The 14,688-nt window shown below is 38.5% G+C and overlaps 1 protein-coding gene across 1 annotated transcript in view; it reads right to left on the reverse strand.

The window, feature by feature from the left end:
- Positions 1–14,688, reverse strand: part of Rrp5 (Ribosomal RNA Processing 5) — a 385,044-nt gene that overhangs the window by 342,753 nt on the left and 27,603 nt on the right. The window contains exons 3-4 of the mRNA XM_067156013.2: positions 6,502–6,639; positions 3,673–3,837 (exon numbers count right to left, since the gene is read on the reverse strand). Of these exons, the coding sequence (XP_067012114.2) occupies positions 3,673–3,837; positions 6,502–6,639 (303 nt within the window). The remainder of the gene's footprint in view (positions 1–3,672; positions 3,838–6,501; positions 6,640–14,688) is intronic.

Genomic DNA, 14,688 nt, shown 5'->3' on the forward strand with positions numbered 1-14,688 from the left:
ATTGGTAGGTGTGCTAGGTACCAACTGACGAGCCCACCCTAGCACACGAGGGCGAAACGCTGGCAACCAAGAATGAGCTAGCTGGAAAATTTATAATGTCCAATAACGGACCATTTATATTGGTATTATAAATTTGCTCATTCAGGACAAATATTTCAGATTCCCTATGGGAATCAACATCTATATCATCTGATGGCCAAGCAGGCATCAATTTTTAGTGATGAGACAAAGTCTCTTAGTGCATTGGCACTGCCGGTGGCTCTAGTTAGCCTACGCAGTGGCCTCCACGGTATGCACTAGCCAGCGTATTGGTAGGTGTGCTAGGTACCAACTGACGAGCCCACCCTAGCACACGAGGGCGAAACGCTGGCAACCAAGAATGAGCTAGCTGGAAAATTTATAATGTCCAATAACGGACCATTTATATTGGTATTATAAATTTGCTCATTCAGGACAAATATTTCAGATTCCCCTATGGGAATCAACATCTATATCCTGATATCTGTCGGTCTTGGTCTACCCGTCTGCGAGCAGCCTATCTGGTTGACGTCCCCCGGTTTTCGGGATGGCACTCTCCTCGGGTAAGCACTCTTGAATTCCGTTCCTGCTAAAATTTCCGTAATGTTTCGATTTGCTTTTCATACAGGAGTCTGCCCTAACCTCGCCTAGATTCACCAAATTAGCTACTTATGACGCCTTAGTTTTTCAGCTAGACTTACCTGTTCGTTTCCGAGGCATTCCCGTTTTGTTTCACTAAAATATGTATATTGTAGTTTAATAGTATTTCCCTTAGGGTTTGCCTCTGATAGTTCTGTATCACTTTAGGTACGCTAGATTTTGGATAACCTGTAAATTGCATTGTACTACTGCATTGGTAACTAGATGTACAGTTCATTTATAATTTGAATTTACACTGCTACGAATAACCTATGTATATCACTGAACTTATAGCTCATAACTTGGAATGTATATGTAGAATTATCTTGTAAATAATATTTTAAAAACTAAGGATCACGGTGATTCATTTCGGAATCCGCTATCTAAGCCATGTCCATGCCTTTGGTAGGTTCCCAGCCCTTCCATCTTCCCGTTTTGTCGTTCACTAGTTGGGCCTACTGATAGTTACGTACTTGTTTTGTTGGAGATCCGCGTAAAGGCTAGTTACTGTTTTTCCAAGTGTGTAGTGTTTTCTTATATTGTGTATTGTACTCTTACCTTCAAATGTTACCTCTACTACAGTGGTAACACCAAACAAGGTACAAACACAGTTAAAAGGGGAAGGTAAGAGTACAATACACAATATAAGAAAACACTACACACTTGGAAAAACAGTAACTAGCCTTTACGCGGATCTCCAACAAAACAAGTACGTAACTATCAGTAGGGCCAACTAGTGAACGACAAAACGGGAAGATGGAAGGGCTGGGAACCTACCAAAGGCATGGACATGGCTTAGATAGCGGATTCCGAAATGAATCACCGTGATCCTTAGTTTTTAGAATATTATTTACAAGATAATTCTACATATACATTCCAAGTTATAAGCTATAAGTTCAGTGATATACATAGGTTATTCGTAGCAGTGTAAATTCAAATTATAAATGAACTGTACATCTAGTTACCAATGCAGTAGTACAATGCAATTTACAGGTTATCCAAAATCTAGCGTACCTAAAGTGATACAGAACTATCAGAGGCAAACCCCAAGGGAAATACTATTAAACTACAATATACATATTTTAGTGAAACAAAACGGGAATGCCTCGGAAACGAACAGGTAAGTCTAGCTGAAAAACTAAGGCGTCATAAGTAGCTAATTTGGTGAATCTAGGCGAGGTTAGGGCAGACTCCTGTATGAAAAGCAAATCGGAACATTACGGAAATTTTAGCAGGAACGGAATTCAAGAGTGCTTACCCGAGGAGAGTGCCATCCCGAAAACCGGGGGACGTCAACCAGATAGGCTGCTCGCAGACGGGTAGACCAAGACCGACAGATATCAGGATACCGAATTCATTCGAACACTGCCTCGCTCACTATATATAGGAATTACTGGCCTTGGAGGCAACCAATCAGCGTGCACGTGTTCCCTATCGCCACCTAGACTCACCAATCACAACCTTACTTTCGATCGAGAACTTTGACTAACATTCTAGAATACGCATGATCGCGAAAGTCGTATTTTTCCAGAATAGACAGAACACGCTTTCTAGAACACATACCAACAAAGAAACACACCCTGTACAAAAGTTATGTAACTCTCTAGATCTTTCCAGGAACTATAGACAGAATTCTACTATTTACAAATGCCTATGTCACAACATTATACAGTACAGGTTAGGTCAATAAAAATAAAACATCATATTGCATTTTACAAACAAAGACTTCAAAAAAAAAAAAAAAATACATTCCACTCGCATTACATATTTCACTTGTAACAGAAATATATTCAGAAATATAAGTTATTAGCACATAATAATGTTAATGTTATTGGATTTTACGTCCCACTAACTATGTTTCTGAACACCTTCACCACCGGACTGAGAAAGGATCGAACCTGCCAAGTTGGGCTAAGAAGGCCAGCGATCTACCATTTGAGTTGCTACTCAGCCCGACTATTAGCACATAACAATAATTATAGAAAATATGATTTTCATTCAGTCATTTACATCTGACACCTCTTTACCGTACGAGCTGTAATAATGGAGATATTCAAGAGTTTATTACAAAGTGTTTCAATAACCAAGCATTGCTGACGAGGAAGTATTGTTATGCCATCACAGTAGCAAACTAACTGGCTATGATGGTTGTTGTCGTTATTGTCTTTATAATATGCAAAATAATAATAATAATGTTATTTGCGGTACGTCTCACTAACAACATTTACGGTTTTCTGAGACTCGAGGTGCCATAATTTTGTCCCACGGGAGTTCTTTTACGTGCCGACAATTTATAGCACCACACACACAGAACTGAACACTACCTAGGACGTATCTCATGCTCCTTTTCAAGCAACTTTTCCTGGTACAATATTCATAAAAAGAAAGTAAGAGAGACAAAAAGTTGTGAGAATGATTGCTAGTACAAATAGGGAGGAACAATGGCAGGGGGTTACTCGGAATGAGGTGATAAAGGGTAAGCTGGGAATAAATTCAATGGATGATGTTGAACATATAAACTAACTTAGGTTGCGGCGCCATGTGAGGCTAATATTGGTGAAGAGGCTACCTAGGAGAATAAACAGATTCAGGGATGGAGCATAAGAGATGCAGTGGGAGACCAAGGCAACAACGTTAGACCTGGTTTTTATTAATTTAAAGATAACAGGTGTGGAACAAAAGGAGGTTGCTGTAAACAGAAGACTGTGGAACTGTATAGTTAATTCACAGGGGCTTGCAGACTGACTGCTGAAAGACATAACATTCATTAATGAAAATGTGTGTATGTGTCATCAAAGCAGACTCTTCAAGACAAGTACCTAAAGAAAGCAAAAGCACAAAAGAAGAGTCTACTTGAAAACGTCACAAAAATTAAATATGTAATTATGAGGGAGCAAGAATGATGGCACATAAGTACTGAAGAGTGCAAACCACTCCAGTTACAAACAGATTCCTTAGCTTAATAACAGTAGAGGTAATATTGCATTTTTAATATACCTTATTCAGGAGGCTTACCTGCATTTGATTTCCAGCCATAAGCTTTTCAAGGACCTTAGTATAGGAATTAGATATGTCGTTAATAGGAACTTCACCAAATATTCGACCTGGCAGGTTAACTTTGAGAGCGAAGTCGGTGATCTCCTTTACACAACCCAAAATCAGAGTTCCTTCTGTTATAGTCTGCCAAGAAGAAAATAACATTGAAACAACTGGGTAAACCAAAGTTTTTTAACATGAAATATTAACTAAATATGAAAAGTTCCACCCAAGACATACAGTTACTGTCTGTCATTACTTGACCAAGTATTGTGCCAACACTAAATAACTTGTTCTATGAAGCTCCTAGTCTGACCATAAATACTGCTACAAACTACCCAACAAGTTCCATCATTCTTCCCATAATACCAGTTGGTATTATATAGGGGGACTTGGTCTGTGAACAGTCTGTCATTAACCTTGAAAGCGATTCTGTTGCATACGGTGTCTTGCAATCACAGAATGGGGATATTATGAGGCAGTCTTCACACATCTTTTATCTCCTTAAGATTGGCATCAACAAAATACCTTCCATTCATGAATAATCCCTGCAAGGTTGTTGTTTTTTTTTTTTTATGGCAAATAGTTGGGGTGCAGGGATCATTTGCATCAAGGTTGGTACAGTGCTCCTAACATACAGAAATCTGAAAGCATGACACAATCCACTCTTCCACATATAAATAATTATAAATATTACACTATAACATACCTGTAAAAATAAAAATAAAACATTAAACAAGGAATAAAAATACACACTATTCAACAAAGAATGACATGTTTCATTCTTAAAAGAACATAATCAGATTCCATCAAGTCACACTCAATATTTGGAAATATATATGTTTATTTCTGTACAAACACCTAAGAATTTGACATTTGAAATTTATCTTAACACACTGACAGCCGGCCCCAGAGATCTCCATAGTACTGCAGCCAGCGGTTGTTGACGGTCCCTGGAGATCTCCGCTTTTACGCACAGGCAGCGTTTATAGCTTATTGTGCTATCTGTTGGCTATAATTTTAACTACATTCAATCACGTCATGGAGTAGAAGGATTGCAGATTTTAGTGTTGATGTATTTTTTTTAATTGTACGATCTATGTAGCCATGGAAACTTCGTATATACATGGGTGTTCTTACACGCTGAGGATCATTGTACGAGATGGTGCGACCATGATAACGTGCACTACGTGACGACAAATTATTTCAACATTTATTTGCATATTCATTATTTGATGTGCCACAAGGGTGACGAGCACTGAGGATTCTCGTAGTTGCTCAGTTGACAGTAGGTGACTGCCGACAGTAGTTCACTGGCTACAAGAATTCTCACTTTTATGCACCTTGTATTTCCTTGATTATTGATGAAATTATGAGATAGATTATGAGTTGCAAACTGTGTAGTCATGGAATATAAATTATGGTTGCATCTTTCTTTCTTTAACCCTCTCCCACCCATAGCGTAGTAATGCGTAGCGCGAAAGCTTAGGGCCTCCCGCCCATAGCGTAGTAAAGTGTACTTGTACTTCTAGTCGCATGTATGAGCCATCTATCGGCCGATAGACAAATATAACTTACTGTTACTAGCATGTGCACTTCCTAGAGACCAAAGATATTATTAGTTTTCTTCTTTTAAAACCTTAGCAGGCGTATTAGAACACGAAATACGGAAGGCAGTGACATATTGTAAACAAACATGTCGACGCTTAATTCACGTGAAAACATTTTATGTTATAACGACATTGAACGTTTGGTGAACGATAATTCTGACTGTGAAACGGTTAGTAGTGGCTTAAGTGAACTCAGTGAAGTGGAAAGTGAAAATGAAAGTGACAATATTTCAGGAAATGACAACGTACACATGCGTGATGACATAGATTGTAGGCCTAACTTTCAGTGGACAAATACATTGTCTTACGTCGAACCGGCGGACTTTACTGAAGAGGTAGGACCTTGCCATTCTCTTCCTGTGGGTAGTACAGCATTAGTACAGCATATTTCTATGTTCATTAATTTTTGTACAATATACATTTTTATAAATGTCTGCATTATCATTATGATGGCTTAAAATAATTGCTTTAATTCTGGGGAAAACATGCATTTTAATATTGGCGGGAAAGGGTTAAACCTTCATGTATTTAACAAAATAATGTCAGATATGTAGAGCTATTCCTTGGAACTCCAGTGCAGATGTCAACATGGTGCGGCGTATTCAGTTGCCAACGGCTACCGATAATTGTAATTAATTATGTACAGAGCAGTTATAATAGGTACCGAGTGACAGAGAATTAGATATTTCTAATGATTAATGGCTAACACTAAACGGGGAGTAGCCACGAAGAGAAATCCTTGCATACTTGAAAACAATGAGTATGCGAATGGCACAAATACGCCATTCATACTACACTGCGCTTAGAAAGACTATTAAATGCAGCCACGAACGGTATTGCTTTGAAAAGTATCACAATGTACAGACTACGAAGCAACCTAGTGAGTACATGTTCCAAGTTTGAGGTTGATATTTCAAATTACACTAGTTTGAGTGCAGCAGTGTAATTTCTTTCTTGGAGGCTTGAACTATCCGTCAATGTGGGGTAGCAGCCTCTGTTCGGGGCCTGTCGTCAATGTGTTAATAAAGTTCTGCTTTGTCTCCACACCAGCATACAATACAAGGTGTTTCAGATTACTGCGATTCTACTCTATAATAATGTAAAAATATTATTTTATGGCCAAACTAGGTAGCTAAATTATTTTCTACTTTTGCAACTCGCAAGCTATGGAGTCCATAACGTTAGAACAATACATTACCTTATAGTTTAGTAATTTTGCTGAATTCTGCTTCAGGACCTTGATTCCTTTTCCTTTTGATTTTAACTTAGCCTCAGATTTCTCCTTTTTCTTGGCCTTTGATTTCAACTTCACTCGTCCAGGTCTCTTGTGGAATAACTAAACACAGGAACAAATCATTTATAATGGCAGTAACTATTAATAATGTATAATATCCTCCTGAGACCTGGTGTCCTTTTAAAAGGATACTGCTTAAAAATGGAATATCTCATAAAAATTATTTAAAAAATGAAATAAATAAAAATTGAGCATATGTTTGTGTTCAAATTCTTCAGAAATTCATTTACAATAATAACGTTATTGTAATGTTATTGTTTTTACGTCCCACTAACTACTTTTTGACAGTTTTTTGGAAACACTGCGGTGCCAGAATTTTGTCCCGCAGGAGTTCTATTACGTGCCAATAAATCTACCGACACAAGGCTGACGTATTTGAACACCTTCAAATACCAACAGGCTCAGAAGGCCAGCGCTCTACCATCCAAGCTACTCAGCCAGGCAAATTCATTTACCTTGGCGTGGAATGCTTCTCACTTCACTGCCTCCCACGAAGACACTGTTAGAGAAGTACACACTTTTATGAGATTTGACCAAAAGAGAAATGTTCTGCTCCCCAGAATGCAATAGTATGTGCTACATGAATAAAACAACTCTTCCTTTGAGTGCACTCTTAGGTTTTTGTTATAGTGGAAGCTATTTATTTTTAGTTTTGAATCAGTTAATTTATAAGTATTAGGTCCTTCAATCTGTCAAAATTAATTTATGATAAAAGAAAATACAGAAATACTTGGAAAATAACAATGGCGTGTGGTCTTCGAAGAGGCCCGGTGCAAGTCTTTCAAGTTGACACCGTATAGGTGACGTGCACATCTATGAGAATGGGTCCCTACCTATGATGAATTCTAATGCTGAAGAAGTCACATAAACCCAACCCCCGAACAATCGGAATTAACCATTGAAGGTTAAAATCCCCGACCTGGCCAGGCATCAAATCCGGAATCCTCCGGACCAAAGGCCAGCACGTTAACCATTTAACCATGGAGGAAAACATATAACTTAACAGATTATACCCGATAAAGAAACAGTTTTTTTTTTGCAATTGGCTTTACGTCGCACTGACACAGATAGGTCTTATGGCGACGATGAGATAGGAAAGGGCTAGGAGTGATAAGGAAGTGACCGTGGCCTTAATTAAGGCACAGCCCCAGCATTTTGTCTGGTGTGAAAAATGGGAAACCACGGAAAACGGTCTTCGGGGCTACAGACAGTGGGGTTCATCTCCCGAATACTGGATACTGGTAGCACTTAAGCAGCTATCGAGCTTAATTACTTAATTAAATTAGAATGACATGTTTCATTCTTGAAAGAACACCAATGGATTCCACTAAAAAGAATAGGCTATAATTACAACTCCAGGAAGACCTGTGACATCACCAGAGCATGATGCAATGGAAAGTTACAGTAAAGAGGCTAGCTGGCACAATGTCAGTGCCAACGGATTGTATGACATTGCACTCCTAGGCAGACCAGTGAGGAGAAAAGAACAACACTGAGGAATACTACATTAACATAAGTTATAACATTCAAACGATTATTGGAAGAATGGACACAGGTTATAACATAAATGGTTTTACACTCCTCAATAATATTAATCAATTCTTAAGTTATTATTAAAAATAAAGTGTTTAAGTAATATCTTGGAACTTGAATATAGGTGCAATGAGTATGATATGATTTCCAAGACTAAAGTGATGTTAGTAGGGAAAAGCATATGAAACTGGAGGCCAAGAAATCTGTGGACAGACACAGTGAAATCAGAAGTCTACAAGAGGAATGTAAAGTGGGAGGTTATAGAGCAACAGAAACTCATTACAAGAAGGAAATAAGAAATTGAATCTAATTACTTCAAAACCAAGCGAATACCATTTAGAACAGATGTTTTGCAGGGATCTCCAGCATTATACAGTCTTGCAATGGATCATATTTTGGAAGAACTCAACGAGGAACCAGTTGCAACAGAATATGGATTTCCCGTAACACCCAGCCTTAAGCAGTTAACAGTCTTAGGATTTGCGTATAATACTGTCATCAACAGCAAAGATAAACAATCTGCTCTCGCACTTGCACGAATGGCAGTTCAAGGATTCAATGAGACTGGTTTGAACATTAATCTATCCAAATCAGTATGTATCAATATTGTTCAAAGCAAGCTCATTTATGATGATATTTTAACTTCCAGGCGAGACATCAAGAGTATCTCTCCGAGAGAATCAATCAAATATTTGGGAGTGAATTCTGAGAGTATTATTACATTCAACTTTCAATTTTCAATGAATGATCTAAGAAACAAGTTAGAATCTCTGTCATCCTCATCTCTTTTGCAAACTAATAAATAATTCTGTGTTCTGTATACCACAATTTGTTCATGTCTTGTTTACCAGTTCCAAACTGAGCAAATGCCTGTAAAATTCCTCAAAGATACAGATAAAAAGATCAGATGCACATTGAATGAAATCTTACACAATTTCCCGTCAATATGCTGGACACTAGGCTACACAATCCTACGAAATTCAACAGACTAAGACTGTTCCCTTTGTGTTGAAAGGATGTTCTTCAACACATTAGTGCCATTAAAATACTCTTTAATTCCAGAGATCCTTAGATACTAAATACAAGGGAATTAAAAAAAAAAGCAACCCTCAACTGTTTGAAAAGGCTTTATCTAACACCAGATAACGGCGTGTTGAATACAAAGGATGGGGTGTTTTTTTTTTGTTTTTTTTTTTTTTTTTAGGCCCCTGGAAAATAAGAGAAGTTGAATTTAGTAAGTGGTGTGACCTCCCACAAAAAAGGGAAAGTAGTTACCCTTTTTTTCATCAACAATCTCCAACCAATCAGTGGTTTAGTCGCCTTCAAGGATTATCTTGTAGCGAATAGAATGATGCCTTGAAAATGACAGGCAGTATAGTGGCCATACGAGCTATTCTAGGCAGGCTCATGGACACTAACCGTTGTCGCGCTGCCACAACTAGGCTTGAACACTTGTTCATGTCCTCAGTTACTGCACGCATTGGGAAATTCTATGAAATACAAGGCATCATAAAATACGATGTACCATTGCTGAAATACTAAAGGACTAACTTTACAGGCTTTGAGGAGGTTCACGGTCTCTGTTATAGACAGCACCCATCGAACTGACATAATACCCTTCAAAAGACCACCAAAAGGGCTTTACAAAAGGTCGATGATCAGATATGAAATATCTGAAACACAACCCACTGAGGTACACGAGGAAAAGAAAAAAAAATATGAACCATCCATCCCATTCTATCAAAAAGAATACCAGTTGGATACCAAAGTCATCAGATTAGTGGTTGGCATTAAAGGAACCATTCCGCTCTTTTTCATCAAGTTCTGTAAATGATTTAACCTCAATCTGGCATTAATAAGAGAAGTTGCAGTGACTGCCATGAAATATTCAATTCAAATTCCAAAGAACCATATCTCTCAAACTGTTTAATGCAACAACATGTGTGTGTGTGTGTGTGTGCGCGCGTGCGCGTGCGCGTAAGAAAAGGGACCACTTCTCGGTCAACAATTCATGACATAATTGTTAAAAAAAACCTCAAGGAAGTAAAATATCGAATTTTTAATACCTATGCAAAGCTTAGACCGTCATCTACTCACTGCGTGAATTTAAAAGCCCTCACAATAATCACTGCTAAAACATGAGGTTTATTTAATACTAAGAAAAGGGACCAATCTTCGCATCGTTAGTGAGACTCCACACACTCGCTCGCGCTCATAGCTGCGTGAGCATACGATGACTCGGATATCTTATCTTATGATAAATAAACCCTAGATGGGCATTTTTAATAAAGGTAATAGGTTTCATAAACATCCTGTCTGCTCCAAATATTTCCGATACCGATGCAGTCTTTAGTGTATTTCATGCTGTGGAGAAGTGTGCGATGAATGCATTAGTATGAAACCAACCAATGACGACAGCTACTAAGAGAAAAAATGATGACAGGAAAGAAACTTACACATTTATCACTTCAGAAGGCAGGAGGTGTGTCAGCCATTCTTTCAATTTGTATTCGCTTGTGGCTCTAAGAGGCTAAAAAATGTAAAGGAAAAATTCAAGAAAGAAGGGGTGCAGCCTAAAATTCACTGAAACATAAACATACAGTCGACTTTATGAATAATTTCAGTGAACATAATGCACTCGTCATGCCAGGCCGGATCCCTACACAACGAAGAAGTGATCTCATGCTTCTCCCCACCAGCATGTTACGTTCATACATTATACTCTGACAGTTGTAAATCATTAGAGAGAATTCCTGTATCACTCTCGTCCTGGTATCCCATCTGGCATACATTTTGCAGTAACATTGCAGTGCAGAAACCCAAGACTGATCTTCGTGTGACTTGTAGAAGCAATCAAACTGTAATAGGGAAACTGTCAATTATGGATGAGGAGGAAAAATGAAATCTGATGGAGAAGGCTATATAACATCTTAAATCACATCCAAGCAGAGCGGACTGCTTATAAAAACACCATAGACAATTGTAGACGAGGGATGAGACAACTGGAAACTCCATTGTCTCTTGGGCCTCATAGCTGTAACACATACAAAGGCACAATGCATTATAGATTTTTTAATTTTGCCCAATACGATCCACAATAAGTTGGACCCATTTTAATTCTTACAGGCTACAAAGTGGGTCTCTTTGGTGTAGCGGGTCAACCACTTAACAAATTTGTTTTGTACATTATTCCAGAAGTTTGTATTGCGGGTAAAGAAGTAAATATTGTCTTATCTCTTGTACATCACTTCTTGGAAAAAATTTCAGTAGGTGAGGAGCATTTAGAATTCCATGCTGATAACGGTGTTGGGCAAAATAAAAACATCTTAATGAGATACCTCATGTGGACAGTTATGACAGAAAAGAAGAGCAGTTGAAAAATTTCATTTTTGCCAGTGGGACACATGAAATTTCAACCTGATTTGTATTTTGGTTGTTTCAAGAGAGCATTCCGGAAAAATGAAAGTGAAGTTACTGAAGATGAAATTTATGTCGCCCATAAAAGTTGTCAGGTTTCTAGCTCTATTATTCCTGTCGCTGTTGGCACAGAATCTGGAAATGTAACAATTCCTACTTATGACTGGAAAAACAAGTTCCGTGCTGGAATGAAAAGCATTCCACAAATAACCGGAGATACATCACATTGTGTATGTGAAAGAGCACCCTGATGTAGTGTTGACAAGAAATTCATAGTTTCTGACGAAGTATCCTACACCATCCTTCCAGAAGATCCACCGCCTGACTTCAGTGACCTTCCGCAAGTCACCAAACCTCAAGAAAGCATCGATAGACAGATGTATCTCCATGAAAAAATTAGACCCTCATATCAGAAGATAAGAAAGATATACTATATCCTGCTGTAACATCTTTCCCTGCTCCAACCACCTCAAGTGAAAATCTTACGGAGTCAGCTTTGTTTCTCCTCCTCTGCCAATAATTACACAATCATCATCATCTTCAAAAAGTGTAACGCCTAAAAACACAAGTAAGGCTCAGAAGAGAAAACCACCAACTCCGAGAAAATTTTCCCCGAAGAAGACATCTCGACCTACCTGCAACTACTGTGGAGAGGCAGAACAACAGAATCAAATGGTGAAAGGGCATACAATATGCCCAAAACGCAGGCTTCAGCATGAATAACTGATATTCCTGTCTTATGCTGGCTGTGATTAACCATCATTAAGGTATGTGATAATTTTTATAAAGTGCAGTAGTGTTGCAATTAGTTTTCAGTGACCTTCTGCAAGTCATAAAACCTCAGAGACTTAGCATCGATAGATAGATCTCCACGAAAAAATTAGACCGTAAATAATATCTGTTGATAATTTTCATTTTAAAAATTCTGTCAGAATATCAGTGAACATGAAAATGTAAACACCAGTATAACTTCCAAATAGTTTAGAAGTTATTTGTGTCACAAAGTAACTACATTTTTAAACAGCTCTATTGAAAAGTTATGAAATCTTACGTTAACATTACAAGCTAATTTAAGGCCTTCATTTCTTTCGGAGGCATTCAATTCAATTACATGATATTAGTTACATATTCTGGACCACGACAGTACCTTTATCTCAATACCCGACATGTGGTCCCTTTTCATGCACACACACACACACACACACACACACACACACACACACGTCAATGTGCTAACCAACCATTATATAATCAACTCGCAATTGCTTTTAAAATCTATCTTGTTTTAATTTATACTTTGTCCAGTTGAGGAAAGCCAAAATAAATGAAAAACATATTTTATTTTCTGGAATTAGGTAATTTCTAGAGCACATCCTTCAAGTATCAAAAGCTATATGTACAGATAAATGCACAAGAATTTCCTTTCCATAACAACTGGGTGGGGTTTAGTTCCAATAAGTAACCAGGAGAACCTGACCCCTACAGAGCACGTCCCCAGGTGGTGGATAGGGGCCCCTAAAGTACGTAGGGCTGGTTGAAATACCAAATACAACCCATGGACCAACAGGTAGCCCAATTCCTGGGAGCTTTAAAATACTGGGACACCCTCTCTGCAGGGTTCATAAATATGGAGGGCCCTTGCCGGGTGAAGATCTCAACGGCATCTACGGTGGAGAAGATGGACTTTGGTACAGTGGAGATGGAAGAAGGGGCACACCCATAGCGTCTGCACTCCAGAGGAGCAGCTACAAAATGCGTCCGACTCCATGTTAGAGGCGGCCTAATATGAACCTGGCAGAAGGTAATAAAGTGCCTTCGGATTAGTGGATTACAGAGAAGAGTGGAGAAGACGAATTTCTACCAACCAATGTTAGGATTGAGAATTAAGAAGAAGGGAGTGCAAACCCTTCATACAAACAGCCTATAAAATGAGTGCGAGTGAATCGAAGCGTCAGAAAATGCTAGGGCGTTCCCCAGAAGTCACACGCAGTTCCCAGTTCTCTGTGGGAACTGTGAGAAGTGGGCTGCCAGAAATCACCAGAATTAGTATCATCAATAAATGGTAAGATAGAAGAACCGATAGAGTATATGGAGAAGAAAGACATAGCGATGATGGGAATGAGTGAGACAAAATGGAAGGGGAAAGGTCAAAAAGAATTGAAGAAAGGGTATAGAATGTATTGGAGTGGAGGAAGGATGGCAACAAATGATGGTGTTATATTGAGAGAAGACCTAGCACAATATGTGGACAAATTTGACCAGATCAGTGACAGGATAATTAAAGTTAGACTTGGGCTTGAGAGTAGAATCAAGGATTTTATACAGTTTTTTTTTTTTTTTTTTGCGTCACACCGACACAGACAGGTCTTGTGGCGAAGATGAGACAGGAAAGGCCTAGGAATGGGAAGGAAGCGGCCGTGGCGTTAATTAAGGTACAGCCCCAGCATTTGCCTGGTGTGAAAATGGGAAACCACGGAAAACCATCTTCAGGGCTGCCGAAAGTGGGATTCGAACCCACTATACAGGTTTATGCACCCCAATCGAGGAATGCAGATGAATGTTTAGAAAGAACTGGAAAGCTGTATTGAAGACAAAAAGTTTATCATAATGGGAGACATGAATGCACATGTTGGAACAGAAAGGGAAGAGATTATTGGCCCCTATAGTAATGGAAACCAAGATAAAGGAGATTTGGTAATAGATTTTTGTAGAAGGAATGGATTAATTGTTGGCAATACATGGTTTAGAAAAAAGAACTCACAAAAAATAACTAGATATGGTTGGGGAGATAGAAAGACAAGGAGATAAGCAGGAGAAGGAGAAGGACAAGGAGAAACTTAGACAACTGGAAGATGTGACAGCAATGCCAAGAGACTATTTCAAAGGAGACCATGAAGCGGTGGTAGCCAAATTAAGACTTGGTAAAAATAACGAAGTTAATAGGAAAAAGGGAAAGAAAAATAAAGGGATGGAAGTTAAAGAGAACCGTTTCAAGAGGATATGAAGAAAGAAATTCCCCAAGGCGACGTGAACAGTGAGGAAGAGTAATGGACACGTTTCAGAAATGGTTTTGTAAAGTGTGCAGTAAACACCTGTGGAAGACTATCAGGGAGTAAAACAGAAAAGTAGACACTGGTGGAA

The sequence above is a fragment of the Anabrus simplex genome, chromosome 1 (assembly GCF_040414725.1).
Source record: "Anabrus simplex isolate iqAnaSimp1 chromosome 1, ASM4041472v1, whole genome shotgun sequence".
NCBI lineage: Eukaryota > Metazoa > Arthropoda > Insecta > Orthoptera > Tettigoniidae > Anabrus > Anabrus simplex.